This window comes from Falco naumanni, chromosome 1 (assembly GCF_017639655.2).
Source record: "Falco naumanni isolate bFalNau1 chromosome 1, bFalNau1.pat, whole genome shotgun sequence".
Classification (NCBI taxonomy): Eukaryota; Metazoa; Chordata; class Aves; order Falconiformes; family Falconidae; genus Falco; species Falco naumanni.
Window position 1 is genome coordinate 71,016,789 of NC_054054.1, and position 20,968 is coordinate 71,037,756.

General features: G+C 40.5%; 1 protein-coding gene across 1 annotated transcript in view; it reads left to right on the forward strand.

The window, feature by feature from the left end:
• Window positions 1-19,954, forward strand: part of EMCN (endomucin) — a 55,458-nt gene extending 35,504 nt beyond the window's left edge. Inside the window, exons 7-12 of the mRNA XM_040598705.1 lie at window positions 1,880-1,933; window positions 3,546-3,641; window positions 5,158-5,182; window positions 6,163-6,224; window positions 16,935-16,997; window positions 18,239-19,954. Coding sequence (XP_040454639.1) covers window positions 1,880-1,933; window positions 3,546-3,641; window positions 5,158-5,182; window positions 6,163-6,224; window positions 16,935-16,993 — 296 coding nt within the window. The 3' untranslated portion in view covers window positions 16,994-16,997; window positions 18,239-19,954. The remainder of the gene's footprint in view (window positions 1-1,879; window positions 1,934-3,545; window positions 3,642-5,157; window positions 5,183-6,162; window positions 6,225-16,934; window positions 16,998-18,238) is intronic.
• The last annotated feature ends 1,014 nt before the right edge of the window (window positions 19,955-20,968 follow it).

Consider the following 20,968-nt stretch of genomic DNA (forward strand, 5'->3'; position numbering starts at 1 on the left):
TCTGTTGTTCTTTTCTGTGATTTTTCAGAGATAAGGGTATCAGACAATGATTGTTTCCTGTGCTATAATATCAGAATGTCTTGGCTGTGGCTGTTTTGTTTAGTCATCACACAAGCACATAGTAAACGATCTTTTTCCCTAGGAGGTTTCAGACTTCAACTAGAAAAATGAAAGGGGGGGGGGGGGGGGGGGGGGGGATAGGGCGTGGCAAGGGAAGGAAAGTAAACAGAGAAGCTAAACAATCCATCCAAAATTCACACAGCTACACGAGCAGAACAAAAATGAAAACACGGCGCTCTCAAATCTTTCCCTTTGCACTACCAGTCAATCCAAATAAATTTTTAAGTAGGACCATGTGGCTCCTAGTTACCTGGAAAATCCAGTGTACTGGCATATCCAGCAAACCTATGGAGAAACTGGCTCCTGGCTGTTCTCTGCTTTTCTCCTCTTGCACCAGTATACAATGTACTTTCACATATCTGAACAGACTAGTATGTTGTGAGAATGGGAAAATGGACAAAAGGAGAATAGTGGAGAAAAAGCAATCACCAAAACATTTCTCAATAGCAAGCTTGAGTTTAAAATCAGTGCAGCAAGGAAGAGGGAGTCCTGCACGGTTAGGACAATCAAACCTTGTTTGTTACTCTTAATTCAGCGATCTAGAATTACAAGTACTGTCTATACAAAAGCCTCTGTAAAATTAGGGACGTATCATTCAGAGTCTTTGGAGAACAAAATCGTATTCTAGGTCTCAAAATTACCCTGGGAAACTTGTTTTAATGACTCAATTTCATAGCTTCCACCCATCAATTTGAGCCTTCTTCTGCTCTTTGGAAGAGGAACTGTGCATCCGTACAGGTACGAGATATGAGTGGATACCTAAACAATGGATCAGAGCCTCCAATAAAACCTCAGTGGCTGCTCTCATGTTCTAACTACTTATATATGGAGTTATACTCTCTGCTAGGACCCCTGCTTGAGAGACCACATTCCTCAGGAACCTTTCTTTGAGAGCCATTCTGATATTTAAATGAGCAATGGAACACTTGGCCTTGCATCACATTTTTCCAGCTGGTCAGCTTCTTCAGCGGCAGTAAGCACACATCTACTCAAGCCTCTACCCAATACAGAATACAATCCTGTGTGCTGTATAATGTAACTAGGGCAGCACCGATGTCTACTTTATCTTTTTTCTCTCTGGAAGTTCATGATTGTTTTTCTACAGACTGTATGCCACAAGGTAATAAATATTTTGGGTTGTTGATACCTGACAGAAAATCAGATTAGCACCTGAAGGTAGAAATGCATTCCTTTAAACCCTGCCCTAAAAAACACCCCAGAGGCTGCCAACACTTATTGCTGTTCCCAAATGTGGCAGAGAGAGCATGCACATCCCTTTATAACACTCAGCTCTCAAGAAAATCGCTAGCTACTAATATTGCAGTTCTTTGGACTTCTTAATCTACTATTAGCACTTTTTTTTAATCAGCAGTGAAATATTTTGGTCTTTCTTCTTTTGGGGGCAGGTCTAACTTTCACTATCTTGCTTGTTTATTTGCTTGTGAAGAGTTCTCTCCTAATGTCAAACAGTACCTTAACCTCCTGAAAGTGAAAAAGTTTGTAGCTTATAACCTGTAAGCGTGTGTTTCTTCTAGGCAACACTAGATAAACTTTTCCACCTCTCTTGCCAAGTCATCCAGGTATTTTTGAGAAGAACTATTCCTGTGGAGCACCAAACGCTCCAGAACAGGGGACACAAAAGCTGTTTTGGGAGGGTAATTTTGGGGAGGGGGTGGTGTTTGGGGATTTCTGACAATGACATGTTAGTTCTGGCAATAACATGTTAACCTGAAAGGCAATATTTCTTTTGCAAATCTAGCTTTTGATAGTCCTGGAAACAAGAAAGTGCCAGGGAGTGATATCCACTATTCTAGTGAGTATTCCTACTTTATTGTCCCGCTTTTGAGTTTTCAGTCCATCAGTTTGGCTTTTGATGAGTGATTGGAGCAGCAGGGAAATGAAGCTGGCAGTTTTATTTCTATGCTTAGTAGACATAGACTCTATAAAAAAATTGGTTTAACTGTTACAAAACTCCTCTCAAAGAGAAACAGCTTAACAAGGTGACACCACTGTCATTTGAGAACAGCATGATTATTCCCAAGGATTGATTTGAAGTAATAAACCGGGGGGGTGGGGGGGGGGGGTGGGGGGGGAAGGGGGCAGGGAGGGGAGGAAGTGAACAGAGTCATCTCCTGTGAGAGAAGACAAAAGGAAGCATATGAAAATGTTGATCATATACCATTATGAGTACATAGTTTATGAATATATTGTTATGAAAGTATTATATGAAAATATTGTTCATATTGTCATGAGAGACAAGGACTAGGAGGGAGTCTCCTGAAGACTCTTCAAGCACTTGATATTTGCATAAGGCATGTTTCTTAATATTTTATTTTAGTATTATGCATCTCTAGGGCAGGAGTGTTGCTGCAGATCTGCTATTCCCACTCGAAGTACTGGCTTAGCAAGATATGTTTGATGTTTTCCCACTGCAAACTAGTCTCCAGGTTCTTCCTCTAGTTCCATCGATGCACGTGCACATCTATATGAATATTCAATATTAATTGCATCAAGAGCCATCAAAGATGCTACTTCAAAATACCGGGTGGGCATGATGGCTAATGCTGTGGAAGGCTGCAAGAATGCAGCTGCAGCCTCCCCTGACACAGGGCTTAGGCCAGCAGGCAAGAGAGAGCCTGTTAAATATGGCTGATAGCTGCCAGAAAAAAAAGACAAATAGGGAGAAGCTGAGCTTATATATTTCCCCGGGAAAGCTTCTCTTCATTACATAATTCTTTCCTTTTTGCTTCTTGGCTGGGAAACACCTGTCAGGAAATGGCAGATGGTGGGAAATAATAAAAGGAAAGAAATGTCCTCATTTAAAAATGAGATCTTGCATTTTCTATCCCTGGTTGTAACTGCTGTGGGGAATGTTACTGAATTATGTAACTCCTCAGTGTCTTTCTGGGTGTACAACTTTAAAAGAAGAATAATCGCTTCAGTTGCTGAATTTCAGATGAGTCTTGTTTTCAAAAAAGAGGAAAAAATAAATTGCATGTATCAAAGATTCATTCCTGAAACACGACTGTTTCGCAAAACCTTTGGGGGCCACCAGCACTGGGGGTGAATTGTGCATATTTTGATCAAGACTATGGTGATCCCAGTGGGCCAGGTGCTAAAACTTCACTCTCCTGCAGAAAAATGGGTGAAACCAGCTCTACAGGGCAGCGCAAGTGTCAGGGAAGGACTAAAGGGTGGGGGAAGGAAGGTGTCTAAGTCCTCCCTTCACAAGAGCTGTGAGCCTGAGGCTCAGTGGGTGTGGGAGGAGTAACAGGAGCAGCAAGTTGCCCTGTTCCAGAGGAACTGCTCATGTTTGGTGTTGTAGAGCTGGAGATGCCTCTCGCCTTTGTGTGTGTGACTGCCTGTACATGAAGGCAATGCAAGCCAGGGGCAGCAGGCAAAATTACGTTGTCCCTCTTTTCCAGACATCATCCTGCCAATTGTCATCGCCTTGATAGTCATTACGCTCTCTGTATTCTTGCTGGTGGCTTTGTATAGAATGTGCCAGAAGAAAACTCCAGGTATTTGGTTTGCTTTCTCTGAAGGTGGGGGAAAAGATCAACGTGCTTTTTATTATTATAAGATCTCTGGGGTTTTTTTTACATTACCTCAACCATAGATGTTGCACTATGATAGGAAAGCTTCTTATATTTCAAAGTATTTTGCCTGAAGTAGGAAAGTAGCACTTCATTTTCAGAATCAGTAGGAAGAACAGAGGGAGCAAAAAATCTCTCTGATTTTTTGAGAATGCATAATGCTGTAAAGCTTTTTGTTCACACTTTTGCAGCTACAAAGAACTAACAAACAGCAGTGCTAACACAATCAGTCAATTGGGCAGAAAAAGACAGTGAAAACTAAGTTTAGAGATATTGTTTAACAAAATTGCTCTATTTATTTTATCTCTCTTCTAGATACAGGCAAAGAAATATCAGTGCTTTCTTGTAGGAAATACCTGAGATATACATACATATACACACATATAAAGTAAAATTTTCCAGTTACAGTATAAGGTACATGGGAACAAAATCCTGAGCAAATAGTGTTTTCAGAAACAGTTGTTTTGACAGAGCAGCTAAAGTCAGTATCTGTTTCACTGCTGTCCATGAAATACTTAAGATAACGGGGTATAATTCCACTAAATTCCAACAAGGTGTTGAAGCTGTACACCAAAGCAAACAGTGCGTCACAACCAATTTAGCCAATGACATGGAAAACCAGACACAGATAAACAGAGGAAGGTGTGGTTTTTGCTTAGGAAATTACTAAATATTCAGAATCAAGAGATAAAGATAGGAGGTGAAGAACGTTTCCTTGCCAGCCTCCCCACGTGCATATGCCAGCAGGCACAGTACTAGCAAATTCACTTGGAAGCAAGAGTAGACAGATATCTGTGGTGCTTCCCATAGCATTTGCCCAGGTCTATCCATGTGCTTCCCTCATGGATGGAGAGCCTGTGCCCAGTGCCACAGGGCTAGAATTGGCTCCATGTCTCCAATGTAACCCCCTGGCCCCATATATCTGTCCACACTTGCACATAAGAATAAAATATATTCACTGTATGATTAATTTTGGGGAGAATCCTGTTCCTCATCATGACAAGCTCTGTTCTCAGGTGTTGTGCCAGGTTAAAGCCCCCAGAGCATACAGCCTGGCACCTTGTTCCCTCATCCTGTATCTTTTAGTTCAGTTGTTATGTACTCAAGAACCATGGCATGCTTGCCTCCTTTGTGCCAGCCATCTGCCTATTTGAGAGCAACAGGGAAAAACATGCTTCTGTTGTGCTCTTGTGCAAGTCGCATATCATTCTCCCTAGTTTCTAGAAGTATTGATTTGAGCAATATCAGTTCACTTTCATAGATGAAATGGTTATCTTTTGGGAAGATGAACTAGAACAGTAACAATTACCTTTCAAGATGGTTGAAATGCAATATTGCAAAATCACAACTAAGCCTTCTGCTAGCAACTGCAATTGCTGTGTTTAAACATTTACTTGAGTTCCAGCAGTCAAAATGACACTAACTTTGTTCCCTCTTCCAGAGAGACAAGAGAACGGCACTGAACAGTAGGTTGAACCCTGATTTTCATTGCTTTGGGATCTATCATGGGGCACTTGTGAATGCAGCAGATTCCACATAAGATTTTTTTGATCTTGCTCTGTTTAAACATAAGAAGCAGTGGCCGGCCCGAAGACAAATATCCTGTTAAGTGATGCGCTTGCAGTTATTACACACCTGTATGCATGATAAGCAGCTGTTCCAGCATGGATAGAAATGTGATGGCTCTCAACCGTTTTGCAGGAGATCCTTTTGAAATCAGTAAATGGCTTATGATGTGCCACAGGGCTCATTCACCCAGTCTTTCTTCTCTTTTTCAGTTTTTCCTCGATTGATTTTTTTTTCCTCCATCCTTTCCTATCCCCCTTCTCTCGTTCATCTTTTCTCTCTTCAATTATTCTGTATTATTTTTATTTTTCTCATATTCCCCATTATTTTATGTTCCTCTGTCCCATCTTCTCTCTACTAGTCCATTTGCAGAGGGTCAGTTAAAACAGTATTGGCATAAGGAGTTTGAGGAGAAACTGAGAAAGATCCATTAGAAGATACCTGCTAGAGGCCATTGAGTCTGGCTGTGGCTTCTATGTTTTGTATTACCAAAAGCACCATTTGGGCTGCTGATTTACTTGCTAGCCCTGACTCCCTGAACATCTGAAGTGGTTCTTCTTGCATTTCAACATGGCTAAAAGCTTTGTATTGGCAAAGAAAAAAGATGACTATCCTCTTTTTCCCCAGATGTACTTCTTCTGTGGGGCACTAGATTGAACCTGGAGTCATGCGACTTGATTTGTTAGATATTTTAAGAGAAAGGTGTCTTTAGAGGTATTGGTATATGATGTTTTCCACCAGCAAGACTTAGACAGGATCCCATGCAACACCCATTTCAAGTGCATAGGTGCTGCCTTCTCCAGATCATAATCTTAGAGGTTTGTTTGGCTGACCAACATACATGCTGACTGTCTGCTTAAATGTTTTCTGACTTCAACAGGGCCCAGTCAGATAAAGAAGGTGTCAAACTTCTTTCTGTGAAGACCACTTCTCCTGAGACTGGTGAGTTTCCTCTGTGTGTACATCTGCCTTCATCTCTGAGCACAGAGAATAGTAGTTTTGGGATGTTGTTTCCAATAGCAAAACCATCTTCAGTTCCTGTCAGGTCAAAGTCACTGCAAACAATTCCTTTACAGTGCAAATCTCCAGATTTCCTGTAGAACTGCAGTGCAGCTGCATTGTGTGTGGTATCAGTATTTGGGAGTGAGAAGTATGACTGGTTTAGGGACAATATTTTTTTAAAATCATTTAGTAAGTGGTCTACAGCCAGTCATGTTCAGGAGTAACTATATTCATTATATTTATCAGCTAGATCTGGCTATACAAGGAAGTTTTAGGAATCATAATATCCCAGGGGCCAAAATGTTTCGGACTCGGTGCTGTAGGTAATCAGGTCTCTGCTGGAGTTGGTGTTGGCAGTGTTCAGTCAGCCCTGTACCCAGCCACCCTTTGCATTCAAAATCCTATGCAGTTACAGGTTCTGCAAGAAACTGAGCAGCACAAAGTAAGACTGAGGCAGAACAAAATTCTGACCAATCTCATTCCCAGCTATTCGACAGCAACAACAAAAAAACCCACCCATACACACACACGAAAAATGAAACCTGTCATGGCAGAGCTACTCATGATGAAACTTTCCCCCTTCACCCGCTGAAGTTTGCTTCCTCAGTCAGGTAGGTCCCACCTTTGCTCTCGCCACATCCGCAGAAGTCCTCCAGGAAAGACAGCCTCTTACTTTATGCTTTTTTAGGTATAAAACACCCTTTTTTACAGTTTTTGGCTGTCTGTTTCCCCTACTGACATTTCAGAGGTTTTCTGCTAGCTGTTCTCCCTTTTCCTATAAATTTCTCGGGAAGTCCTCTGAAATACAGCACTTGATCTGAACTTCTACTTGCTGGAGGGGCACAGTTTGGACTCTCAGGCCTTCTTTGCAACTCCCAGAAGCTTCTGCACAATTCAAAAGACCCAAAGGGCAACCCTTGCAACAAACCAGAGTCATGCAGGATCCCTGCAGCCTCACTGACACAGAGTGGCGTGCTAGGAGGCTAGAGAGGGAGGAGAAGGGCCTGCACCACTGCAGGGTGCACCGTTCTTCCCCACTGCTGCTGAGCAAATGCAAACTACACCTTGGCACTTTAGCCACTGTGCTTTGGCACTTAAGTGACTGCACTTCAGAGCTTTGTGATTTGGAAATGCTGGGGGGGGGACAGGGTATATGTCTTTGGGAATGGACATTTAACTTTATTTTAAGGGGTATGGAGTTGTGTGTATGTTTTCATTTAAAATCATAATCTTTTCTTTGAAAGCTGAATGAAGTCAGAAACTGGAATTCATAGACATTTTTTTGATTGATTCTGCCCTCTGACCAGTTTCAGCAATAAAGTAACTTTATTGGCAGCAGCAGAATTATTTGTGTTTTATAGCAGGGTAAATGAGAAAAGACTCAGGCTCACTGTTTCTTTCACATGATGAGGTTGGGTGCTTGATCAGTTACTGTTTCACCAAGTATCCAAATATCTTCCATCCAGAGGATTTTTTATATTCTTTTTTACTGAAATATGATGTATGCATGCTATAATTGGAAGGTATGAGTCATAACCACTTAGAAAAAAGATTCTTGCCGCCTTCTCATTAATACAATTCATATTTAAACTAGCTACCATTTTCTCTTGAGTTCATACATCTTCACATGTTTCAAAATTAAACATGCTTTCACAGAAATTGAAGTCCTGTTTTTCCCCAGGTTTTTAGAGACACTTCTTAAAATAAAAGCACTCTGAAAGAAGGCCCCATTTTCTTACAGAAATATTTCTCACTCATACAGGTATTTTTGAATAAGTTAGGATGCCTGCCCATTTGAATAAGATTTACTTGCTTCATTAAAAGCTTTCAGGAATAAAGGCAAGTTTTTCTTACAGTAGAGATACAAACTTGAGAGATGTCTGACTCATGGTCCTTCTTACAACTGCTGAAAACCATTGCACTGTGTAAAGTGCTTTACGTGTGGTGTTCTTTTGCCTTTTTAGACACATAAAATCCAGCTCATATAAAAGGTGAATTAATTGTCCAGCCATTTAGAAAGTGTATGTTGTAGATGCCTTTGATTGTACATATCAACAAAACTACAAAAAGTTTTGACTAAAACTAGAAAGTTCCTAAGAGCAGCCTTACCTTTACAGATAGACCTACATCATCCTCTATCAATAGGCTGTTCAGCTGCCATAGGTCAAGCATGTATGCAATGAAGTTCTGTTTTGACATGTGTTCAGATTAAGCTTTATTATAAGTATACATTGTTTTTTACTTTTTATTCCAAACAGAAGATTTTGAGATTACATAATTTGTTAGAAATATGTAAAAAACATATATACAAAACAAATGAGCATATGACCTGCAAACTGCTCAAGCAGGCAACCTAAAAAAACCCTGTGTCAGGTTGTGCATGATATATCTTGATCAAAGGCTATGGTGAATTTAATCTTGCCTTATTTTATCTATCTAAAAACTAAGCTGGCTGCACAGAGTCAGTTGAAAGAGATGTATGTGTCCAGAGGGCTATTTATCCCGTCTGTCTTGGACATATTTCTTGAACTGGAATGAGCGAATGGCTGACCTATGGAGGTCCATTGACTACTGAAGGATCCAATGTTAGGACTTCTAAAATTGGGTTCTGGCTATAAATTGAAAGAAAAAGGAAAGACTCCTCTTTCAGAAGCACAGCTGAATTTAATTTCATCAAGAATATTATTTCCAATACCTACAATTAATGTGAAAGAATACAGGAAAATAAAACAGTGTTCAATTAAGCCTGGACTAAAGTAATGGTTTTAACGGAGCAGTATCATCAGGAACACTAGGTAAAACTGCGCTTTAATATTCTCATTTTTTAAAACTCTTCTTAGAAAGATAGAGCTGCTGATGGCTATAAGCTCTAAGGCAGAGTTGAGAACTGATGTAAAATAAAAAGACAAAATTAAACATCTTGGATTTTTCATGTATGTTTGCCAGTGAACTGCAATACCTGATGTAAGATAAGCCTGTACTTGCATTTTTTGTGAAAACTCAGCTTGGATAAAAATGCTCAGGAAACTGAATAGTCTTGAAAGTTTTACACTATGCAATTGCAGGACTTACTGCAGCCATTACGTGTTCAATATACAGGCAGATCTAGGGTGGCTTTTCCTAGGGAGAATAAATGTTCTTTTACAATACAGAGCTCTAGAAAGTCTACCTGCAAAAAATATTTCTTATTTGAGATTCATCATAGCCCACGGAATTGCGTGTTTGGCTTGTCAGTGGTAGATATGTTTCCTGAGAATATAAGATGGAGGGTTTTACTTGATTACTAAGAGATCAGTTCCATCATCCATGATATTAATGGTAGAGTATTACCTATCTTGAAAACAAAACTAACTTCTGTGAGAGTTCTTGTGTATTTCACTGAAAACCAGCAAAGGTATTGATCACCTTTCAGGACTCATGAAAAATGTTGAGGGATGGAAATTCCTCAGTAACAGAAAGGTTGAGAAATAGAAATTGGGGTAAGGCTACTCCATACAGTTGAATGATGCATGATAGAAATATTGATACCTGTGTAATGACTTGACCGTTTTCTTTTATGGTCTTTGCCTGGAGTACCCATTCTAGAGCAGGTAAAACGTATGAAGGGCCTTTATAGTAGCAGCACAGCAGCTCAATATTCAATATAAAGTCTCATAGGAATGTGCAGGTGACATAATATTTCAGTTGTTAGGTATAATCCTGGCACCTAAGCATAAGCTGATTCCTTAGGGCATGCTATCTAACCAGTGTGTGCTTTTTTGAGATTATAGGGTATAATATGACTTACTTGGCTTTCAGGGGTGTTGTCTGTTCTGCATTGAATTTAGTGGAAGGATATTAAATGTGTCCCAGCTGATGTGGCTCAGATTTTGGTGATGCACCTGGAATGGAAGGTGGCTGGAGAAAGGTCTATGGTATACATCTGCATTAGGGCTTCCCAGGACACCCACTGAGAACACGAATGAAAATTCAAATGTTGCTGCTAAACAAAGCTGGGAAAGTGTACCAGGCAAACATGGGTATTTGAGGAGACAGCTGGTCTGTCACATGTGAAACAATCTTAACTTATTGTAATCACACTGGAGAAAGGGCTCGGTCAATATCTCAAGATGCTCTGAGGTGGCAGTGCAGTACCAAATAGTATGAACTGAGGATACAGAAAACCCAGCATTCCCCATATGTTCCACATCTCTTCCAAAAGTTGCTGCTGTTAACAGTAATAACAACCTGAGAATTGTTATCTGCTGCTTCAGCTGGATGTACCTTCTGCCTATAGATTTTTGTAATATTTCTCGGGTGCATTCCTTGCACAAGATGAGCTACCTACCTTGAAGATATGTGGGGTTTCATGGCATAGATTAATTGGACACCATAGTTTCAGTCACTTTTGAAATGACCCTAGTTTGTGCCTGTGGCATTCCTCTGGACCTCCTGAATTTCCAAAGCCTTCTCTGTAAAAGCTTTGTGGATTCCGAGCCTTTGACATCAGAGGCTGGGGACGGTACTATACTTAGCAACTGAGTACCAAAATCATCCCCAAACAAAAGAAAAACCCTTGTTCTCATTCATCACAAAAACTTGCCTCGGTCATTGGAATACACATGAAGTTCAGCACCTGACAAGACAGCCCACTGTGGTGCTAGGGTTTGGACCTGGAAAATCTTGTGGTCTTCTGAAATAATGTAGTTGAATGACAATACCTGCATCACCGCTTTCCATGAATCTGCAAATGCTGAGACTGTTTAATTGTTCTGCCTCACACATCAGACCACAGATGTGGCTGTGGTCCAATGCGATGAATCTGGAGCTGGGGCAAAGGATTATTCCTCCTTGGCTTCTATTATGCTGAGCGCGTCTGAGGATGGACCATGGCATTTAAGGAGGTAAAAAATCTTTATGTCTTACATCATTAAGGGCCCAGTCCAGGGAAATCTACCCCTGCCAGGGGACATGGTTCCGTAGCAGGCCATGGGATGGGGGATGCATTGGTAGTTTCATCTCTCTCTCATTTTGTCTAGGATCCAGGTGGATGCCTCTAGGAGCCAGTGAAGAAGCCTGGTCTCTAGGCGAGGCACTTTGCCACTGAAAATTCCCTTCCTTCCTCCTCTTGCTTGCAAGAGAAGCAATGCAGGTCAGCGAAGAGAAGTCTTCTGGCATGCTGCACACTTAGAAGTGGTAAGAGCAAGAGTTCCTACTAATGTGAGGATATGATATTGATTATTCCTTTTTCCTCTTATGAACTGTACTTTCAGTGTCTTTTTTTTCTTTTTTCCCCTGCAGGTAGAAAACCTAGAAACTGCTTCACAGAAAAGGATCTCCTCGCAACAGAGAAATAGATCAAGTACCTGCTTCCATTTCCTTCTCTTTCTCATTTTCTGAAACTATTTTTTTTAGCCTTGTATAATGGCCTGAAGTTGTGTTTTTTTTCTTCAGAGAAACTGAAGAATAAACTTCCTCAGCCTTTTGCAGCTCATGACTGAATTCTGTTTGTGTTTACTTGCACCACAAAGATCTGACTGCACACGTTTCCAGCTGAGACTTTTGGGCAAACCTGTAGTCTAAAATTAAATAACACCTGCTTCCTTCTGTATTTCTAATTCAGTTTGTGAGTTGTGCATATTTGCAAGGGTTTTTAAAGCAGTCTCTTACTGAGACTGCTGAGGGTCAGGTGATGTTTTCATCTGTGCAGCATTTGCTAACTTTCCAGCCTGCAGCTTTCCGAGATCCCCCTCTGCTTGGGGGAGCCACCTCCCACCCTTTGCTGGCCATGCAGCAGCAATTGCATTCCTATCCTTTGCCCAAATGTTTCTATATGTGGTCTCTGCCTTAGTCAACTGCACAGATCCTTCTGCTGATGGTGGCAAGGAGCAGTTTGCAGGGGCACTGGTGAAATGCGTGACAGGGAGCACTGCAGCATGTCGCAGGGGCTGGACCACTGGCCCACACCAAACCCAGCCAATGCATCCAGGTGCTGGGTCCTGCTTGGTGCTGTTCTCCAGCATCTGTAATGCACCCCTCTTTCTTTTAGTTCAGCATGGTAAAAATAGATATTTAGATTACTGTGTCTGCAGAGGTAGTTTTATACTTTTATAAAAAAATAGGTTTCTGCAATCTTATTTTATGAGAAAGTTGCTTTAATTCTTTGCTCCAAACCAGATTGCTGCCTATGAGCAATACCTCAGCAGCAGATACTACAGTGAAATAACAGTGCAACTCATTTTTTCTTACAGAGAATGTAATCTGAGATGCAGTACAACCTATTTTTGATTTCAAAACCTATTTTTTATATCCTTTTTCTTCCTGCTTTCCCAATAATGTCAGACGGTTATGCCCAGGTCAAAAATTTTCTGTACTTATAGTGATATGAATTGTTAACTCTCTTCATGTTCTGCAGTTATGTGTATTCTGAATAATATATAAAGATTCTGAAACAAATGGCGGGGGGGGGGGGGGGGGGGGAGGTGAGGGCCGGGGGTGTGGAAATTACAGTGGTATTAATACAATAGCCTTCTGCAAATGTGAGGCGAAAAAATGTTTGTTTCAGAGTCCCACTACTTATCCACATATACTGGCATCAAGATGCAACATTAGTAGTCAGAAACTAGTATATCTCTGAGAATGAAAAATCAAATCAAATACTGCAGAAGTGAAATTTTAATTAGAAAGCCTTGTGTTTTTACTGAAGTACTATTCCTTTCCTGGTTAACATCAGAATCTGTATACCCAGGCTACTTCCCATGCCCTTAACATAAATATGTTAAAGGATCAGGAATTATGAATACAAAAGTTTTCCTGTTGCTTCTTCCTTACCCTTGTCCTTTTTAAGTATGACTGCGTTTTAGAGGGGGATGTATGCAGTGTGTATTGGATCGGGCCCCGTGGCTAGACTGCTAACTGGGTGAATCAATGATCAGGACTCCAGCAGAAGAGTTTGAGGGGTGACACATGGGAGGCTGTGCGTATGAAAGAAAGGTGACGTATTACAGTAGTTGCTAGAGCACCTTCTCTTTTAATATTGAAGCTAAGAAGCTGTGGTCTGAGCCAGATGTACCTGCTCAGGTCCTGGATCTGTGTGGCCCCAAGTCCTGTCAGTGACAGTGGCTAGCATGAGATGTGGAGGGAAGGATAACAGATAGGGAAGGTGTCCAGTAACGTGTTCTCCTCCATAGCCTTCCAGCAGTCTGTGGCTTGGAGATGTCCTGAATCAATGGTTGTAATTTTGGTGCTTCATAGTTCTCAGTGGCTTTTACTTTCATGAATTTATCTTACCCCCTGTGGCACCCACAGCCTCTGTCAGCAGTAAGTTAGGCAGTTTAACTACAGTTCTGTCTGTATTATATGACATTAATGTTTAGAGACTTCATTGTGCCTATATCTTTGTGTTTACAATCCGATTTCAGACAAAAATGAACAAACAGGTGCAACGTTGGAGGATGAGAGGGAGAATAAAAGGTTCAATGGAAGGGTTTGCTTGTCAACTAAAACTTCCATGTCAGTATCAGTCTCAGTTTGTTTTCCAAATATTCTGCGTAAGGCCTCTTTCTCAAACTGTGCATCATTTCTTTCAGTTTTTGTAGAAGTGCGTGATATATATGAGGTTGGCTTCTCACTGCCCTCTGCCAATCTATCTGAGCCCACAACTCCTCCTCCATCAGGAGAGGTGTCACAAGGCAGGATCACAGGTAAAGGGGGTCACATTGCACTTGCAGCTGTGCAGTTGACAGCACTTTAACTGCATCAAATACTTTCTTCCAGATCCCTTTGTCTCCCACTTTTACTTACCAAAATAGGCAAATGTGCAATGGATTTTCAACCCATTATCAGAAAACTATTGCCATAGTTCCTATCAAATTGGATCACCCGACAGCTTTATGCAAGATGCTGTGTAACTATATTGTGAGAAGTCAATAACTGTACTGTGATGGTTCAAGTCTCTCTTGATACCTTCCATCTCCTAGTGTACAATAGTTTGTGTGTCATCCTCTCCTAAATGCATAATCCAGAATCAACAAAAGCCAATTTTTCACTGATTACATTGTCCAGCAGTTTTGCATTTGTTGGTGTATTTTGCATTCTCTCTCAATGACAGCCTTCAAAGCATGCAGGTAACCTGTCTAGACTGGTTGAGTACTGCCACTGCAATGTGTATTTTCTCCACCAGCAAACAGTTCAGCGTGAGATAATTTCTTCAGTCGATTAAAATATCATCTGTTCAAACAAAATACTAAACACAAGTATTTGTTTTTCATTTCCCTTATGGGAAGCAAGGTCTAATCCATTGTTTTTAGTGGGTGATGGTTTGGGGGCAAATTTGGGGTTTTGCAGTCTTGGAATTTTTCTGTCAGTTAAGGCTGTTTTGAGATCAGTAAAACTGTCTCCCCAATTGCAACTAACCTGAATGTTCTTATTAATTTGCTCTTTGTGTTGCAGCTGGATATTTAGCACAACATCAAACTGCTGAGCCATTAGACTCCAAAATCGTTCTAGACACCTCTCTGTGCAGTTTCAAGGCGTACTGCAGCCCTGTGTCTGAAACTATTACCCTTGTTACTCTTGAATAGAGAGCATCTCTCTGACCATTTCTTCTCAAGTATATAACCATTCTCTCTTCATCACTGAATTGTTAGTTGGCACTAATGATTATAGGACCTATAAAGCAAGTATCTTCAGACACATTTGCAACCGTGGAGTAGCAATAACTTGGTTTTGTTTCAGAATACTGGCAGGTTCCCACTCTCTTGGGAGTGCAGGGGCAAAGCAATGAAGAGCATCCCTGCCTGCATTGAACCCTCATTGAACAATCATTGATATTATAGGGGACATTGACCCCAGCAATAGTTTGTGGCAGTTCACTCTTTCCAGGGATTATGTGTGTAGCATCAAGAGACCTAGGTAGGTTACGTGAGAGTGTGTGTGCTATGGTCTTATGGGACGTGACCCAGGGAGCTGTGCTGGCTCTGGAGCTTGTCCTTAGGCATATTTTCCTGTGGTGCAAAGTCTTCCATTTGAGTTTGGCTAATTTCTGGCATGGACAGAACAATCAGCTGAGAGTGGAACTGATAACAAAGTATTGATATTTATTACAACTGTTGATTATCATCTTCTCCATGGTAATATATTTCTCAATTCATTTTTCCTCCACCTTCTTTTTTAAACAATCTTTCCAATTTCTCCCTTTCACACTCTGTTAAATTTTCCATTTCTGTATATATAACAGGAAAGTTAAAATCATGCAGAAGGAAAGAATAATGAAGGAAAAAATAAATAAAAATAAATTTTAAAAGAAATGAGAGTTCTTGAAAATCTCATTCATTTGTTAGTGCAAAACTATACAATTTTGAACTGGTTCACTTTATTTTAGCTTTTAAAAACAAAATTTGTATCTAACAAAATTTTTTCACGTACCAAAAACGTATAAATCTTGTTGAAATGTTTGGGGTTTTTCTACCAGAAACTTGTGCTTTCCTTTTCTCTAAAAAATTCTATTATGCATTATTGAAGTAGTTGCTGAAGGCCTTTTTAGCTGAAATTTAACATCATCATAACTTCTGAAGCTCTAACTTAGCAACACTTTATAATGTTTTTAAAATAATTTTATCCAAACTTGGGAAGCAAACACCATTTCCTCACGGTATTGTTGAAAAATTTTCACTGTTTCTCATTGAACCCTGTTAGATACCAAGTTTTCTACCCATCTCCAAAAAGCTGCACTAAATTGAAGAGCCCTTTTTTGCTGACAAGAAAAGCTGTCTGAAAGCCATTGACAAGTCTTTCCTATTTTCTTCAGGAATGCAACTGTTCAATTTGACTGCTAATTATTTAAAAGCCTAATCAGTGAATTTGTTATAATCCTAACTTGTACTACAATTTTCAACCCCAGGCTATAGATCATATGCAAGCTTTTTAATACATATTCACTTTTACTAGAATGTAACACAACTCCTCACTTCCTTGCCTCTTGCACGTGTCAGGCATTAAATTGTCTCCTGCAGGTGAGCAGAGAGGCAGAAGGCAGTTTCCTGGAGTCATTTGGGTTTTCCCACCCTTATGCCTGTTTCCATGGGGATCTGTCCAGCCTGGGGATGCCATTCCCCATTCATCAACATGTATGAATCTCTGACTCAAAGAAATCCCACTGCCATTCCTGGGACACACGTTTGAAAATAGGACAACTTTAAACACGTCGTCATCTGGAGGCTTATTTGTCTGCCTGTGACTGCTGGCAGTGGCTCCACTTCCCCAGGACTGAAGTTGTTAAATGTTGACTTTTCCTGCTTTGGAGGAACTGAGCTGCTGTCTGTGATAACAGCAAAAATTAATTTTATAGTTGTACCTTTATATTATTAAATGTTCTAATCATAGTTACAAATGAATGAAAGTCATACCTTTTCTAACCCTTCTAACCCCTTGAGAACTCCCTTGGAAATACTTTGTGGTAGTAACCCACCACTTGAGAGCAAAACACAGGGGAAATAAGCTATAAAACAGTGAGAGCGTAGTAAAAATCTTTTGTGTGGACAGTTTTTGCTGGTTAAGTAAATCTTCAAACTGAGTAGTTTGTATGGTGGTCGGTAATGTATTCCTGCTAGACTCATTTGTCCTTTTGTGTTTGCATGTTTAATTAATACAAATATATTTTCTGTTTTGTAGGAGAGCACTCATCTCAGGGGAAGAATAAAACTCGGCAGCTATCCACACCTCAGCAATAAATGTGTGAGTTTATTGCTTTTGTCTTATGCCCTGTAACATAGCATTTTTTAGTCTCAGTATTGTGCCATGTAACTAAACAAAAGGGTTAAAAATGCAACACAAAAAGAGCAATGGCTTCAGTTGGTGGCAGCCTCAAGGAGCAATGGCTTAAACAAAGCTCAGCTTGAGCACGATATCATAGAATCCCAGGCAAACTGAGTGACTGAAGAAGCTGCCACCTCACAGAGGTAGACCTTTATGGGCACAGCATTTGGCTTTAACCGTGGAGCATTCCCTGGCTGTAATTCCCTAGGTGAATTTTCTTTTTTGTTTGTGTGAGAAGTAAGATATTTTTAAAGGCACTTACCTATAAAAAAAAAAGGAACTTGGTACCCAGAAGTGTTCAGCTCCTTCGGTTTAATGAAAAATCTGTGTCCGTTCCACATCATGCAAACGCAAGCACTTTCATTGAGGTGGTTTATTATGGCTGGAATTCCTTGGTGGCTAATGTAAAATTGGCAGGTGTTGGACAGTAATTTTATGTGTGTGAGGGCAAAGACAGTCAGAGCACCTCTGAAACCCACTGTTTGTCATGTGGGCACTGCATTTTCCTTCATGTATGAAGCTTTCTCAGGCACCACCATCTCCACTTCCCACAAAGTTACTTCTGTTGTTTGTGGGGAAATGGGGTCCTTTGCTGAGGATGGGGGAAAGAGGCAGGCTGTGGGAAGGGCCCTGCGGGACCAGGGTAGTGCAGGAAGGTAGAGGAGAAGGATGGCCTGAGGAACTAAGTGTCACAGCGTATGTGAGATGGACTGCAGAGAGGCAGCTAGGCTGGGCCTGGTTGAAGCCCAGCCTTCCACCGTCACTGTAGGATGAAGCCCCTCTAGAATAGGTCCCATCACCCTCCACTGAGAGATCTGGTTGACCAGAAACGTGGAGACACCCTTTGACAAAACATCTTTGGCCTATTCTCATTTTCCCCAAGATGTACAAACCGAGCTTTCCTGATGCCAACAGCAAGGACAAAATAACCTTCTTTGTCCCTTGAATTAGAGCAGCAGACTGTGATTTTGCCTACATTACTGAAAACCCAGAGGTGGTTCTGTTTGTGCAGATGCAGGACAATATCCTGGACAATGGATTTATTCCTTATTGTCTATCCAATATTGGATTTACTCTATGTCATCCATTTTTAATCTACTCTTATTTTCCTGAATGACCTTACCTGGAATAATAAGCTTGAGATACTGTTGTCGTTTCAGATGTGAAGCAGCCTATTTTATCACAGTGTGCAGGAACTTCCCAATCAAAGCTGCAGTTCCACTGGAAACATGGAGTAGCTGAAGCTTTTTACCAGGCAGGACATTTGCATCAATGACCGGCTTTTGACTTCTAAACGTCAAGTGTCTCCTGTCCCTTCTGGAATGACATGTAATTTTTTGATGGCTTAATAACTGGCATATCATATGTATTTATTGTTTTCACATATAGTAAAAGCAGGAAAACTTTCAAGAAGATTGAAGAGAATGTAAAAATCAGGCGATGTTTGCATAGTAGTTACTAAAAATGTTTTCTGCACATACAGGAAGGAATATGTTAGCATACTTTGTTGAACTTAGTAGATAGGGTTCTTTTAATTGTATGTAGCAAAATACAAACAGGGCCTGACCCTTGAAACAGTACTGGGAAAACTGCCACTATGAAAATTAATTCAGTGATTTCCATGAGACTCCTCACTGTAGCACACACTTTGCTTGTCATAAATGTTTACAGGATGGGATGCCTGGGTGAAATGCTGAAGCGTGTGCTTTTTTCTGTGAAGGGGCTATACACCTTGCACTGAGGCTCTTTGAAGTTCTGTAAATTACTGAATATGATCCTTGTAATGTAGCAGGCAATATAGTTTATTTTCACCTGTTCCTTGGCTAATTACATTATGTGTGCTATAAGTATTTCTCTTATACAGCCTGGGACACACAGCGGGGATCAGCAAGATAAGCAATTTTACAGATGAACTTCTTCCCGCTGTTCTGAGTAATGCAGGGGATTCCTGTGGGTTATTGAATAATTCTGGAAGTTTAAAGAGTGTTTCAAGTGCTAATTACAGGCTCTCTTAATTTGTACAGAGCTAGCAATTCAAAAATATCAAGTAGTGCTATCTGCATGTATCCTACTTTTCTAGAACTATAAATGTCTGAAAATTGTATTACTGTGAGCATCTGCTCAGTCTCAATCCACTGACTCTGGTAGCATGCCAGGAGCTTCCGTTGTTTTATTGGCAAATGGAAAGAAGACAACTGGTGGTGTAAGTGCAGGACCAAGAGCCAGGACGATGATCAAAATTTTGATACTTACTGATACAATGCTTTTGAGGAACTTCGCTCTCCAATTTCCCTCTCTGAAATAATAAAACTTACCTAGTGGTATGGTAGGAGATTGAGCAAATTTGTTAGTTTATGTTTATACACAAAGCTGAAAAGTGTTAATTTCCAAGTCCTTCACTGTTGCTCTTATCGCCACTTCGATGGGTCTAATAAACCTCTGTTTTAGTGGCACCAAGAGAAAATTTTGATGAAGTTCTGTGAAAGATGGGGAACCAACAAGTGTCCTCCATGCTGCAGCTGAGCTCATGTGGTTCATTCAAGTATTCCTGGATCACTTGGGTTGTTCAGGAGCAGAAAAGTCTTGGACACCTACTTTGGAAGGGTCAGGCCATCTGGAAATACTCTAGGTGGCATCTGCAAGTATTCAGATTCCTGATTGCTGAAGTTTCCTATGAAAAAAGCAATCATTGTGGATTTTGATGTTGATTAAAAAAAAAATTTGTAGCATGATGCATCATAAAAAAAGTACAGTAGAAAAAAGCAGAGAAAGGTTGTGAAATATATATATATATGTTTGCACAAAATCTGTTCAGGAACTACCATGGTGTGTCAAAAAAAACCATTTTAACTGCCTATTAAAAGCTATCCTCTTTATTAAGTGACTCTTTCTTTTTGCAGAAATGCAATTCATTACCCATACCTAATAAAACTATTGTTAATTACTCTGCATTCCTGTAGCAGAGTGTGCTGAACTTTTTACAGTGAGCCTAGAGAGCAGACACTACATATTCTGGGCGTGGTGGTGGCAGGGGGAGCATGAGACCTTGCAGAAGGCATGCTCTGGGTGGCAAGCAGGGTACAGAAAAGTCCTCCTTATTACAAGAGTTGAGGGTAAGAGAGCAGGACTTGCTGCAAATCATGGTACTGGAAAAGTGAAAAACACCAAAACAAGGGAGGAAGGTGTTTGGGCTTTTCATGATAAGGGGATGGCAGACAACCAAGCTTTTATCAGAAGGCTGGGAAATGTGTCTCAAAGTGACTGGCTTTTGTGAGCATGCGTGAAGCAAAAGAGATGGGTTTAGTGGAGAGCAGAAATAAAGGACCTGTGATCCTCTTAACCCCTGTGGCAACAGAGCTTGTGGTAAAGGGAAATGTATGAACTTCCATCCTTGCGAAGGATCAGCAGGGAACTGATGTTTATATGAAGGCAAGAAGACAGATTTGCTTGAAGGATATCTGTAAACCACAGAAAGAATTTAGAAGAATATTTGGGGCTCTTTCTTTGCAAAGCTAGGGATGCTGGAATTGTCGTTAATGGGAGGTGATGAACTGACTGCAGAGAGAGCTCAGTTAGCAAAGAAGTTACACACAATGACTCAGGTAGATGAAAAAGAAATGAAAAATCAATTCCACTTGTCTGCCTCAACAGCTCTAGTGTAATACATGTCTAAAAGATCCACTTGAGTTTTTCTAGTTGCTAGCATAGCCAAAAAACAAAACAAAAACAAAAGTAAAAGTTGGCCCTCCATGTTTGTCTATATAAAGATACCTAGGAAACTGGTTCTACATTTGTAAAGCACATTCTGCTAAAGCTTGAATACATTTTTTGTGGACAGTCCCACCTAAATTGAGTGTTCTTTAACTTCTGTATCATAATTTGCTACAGAA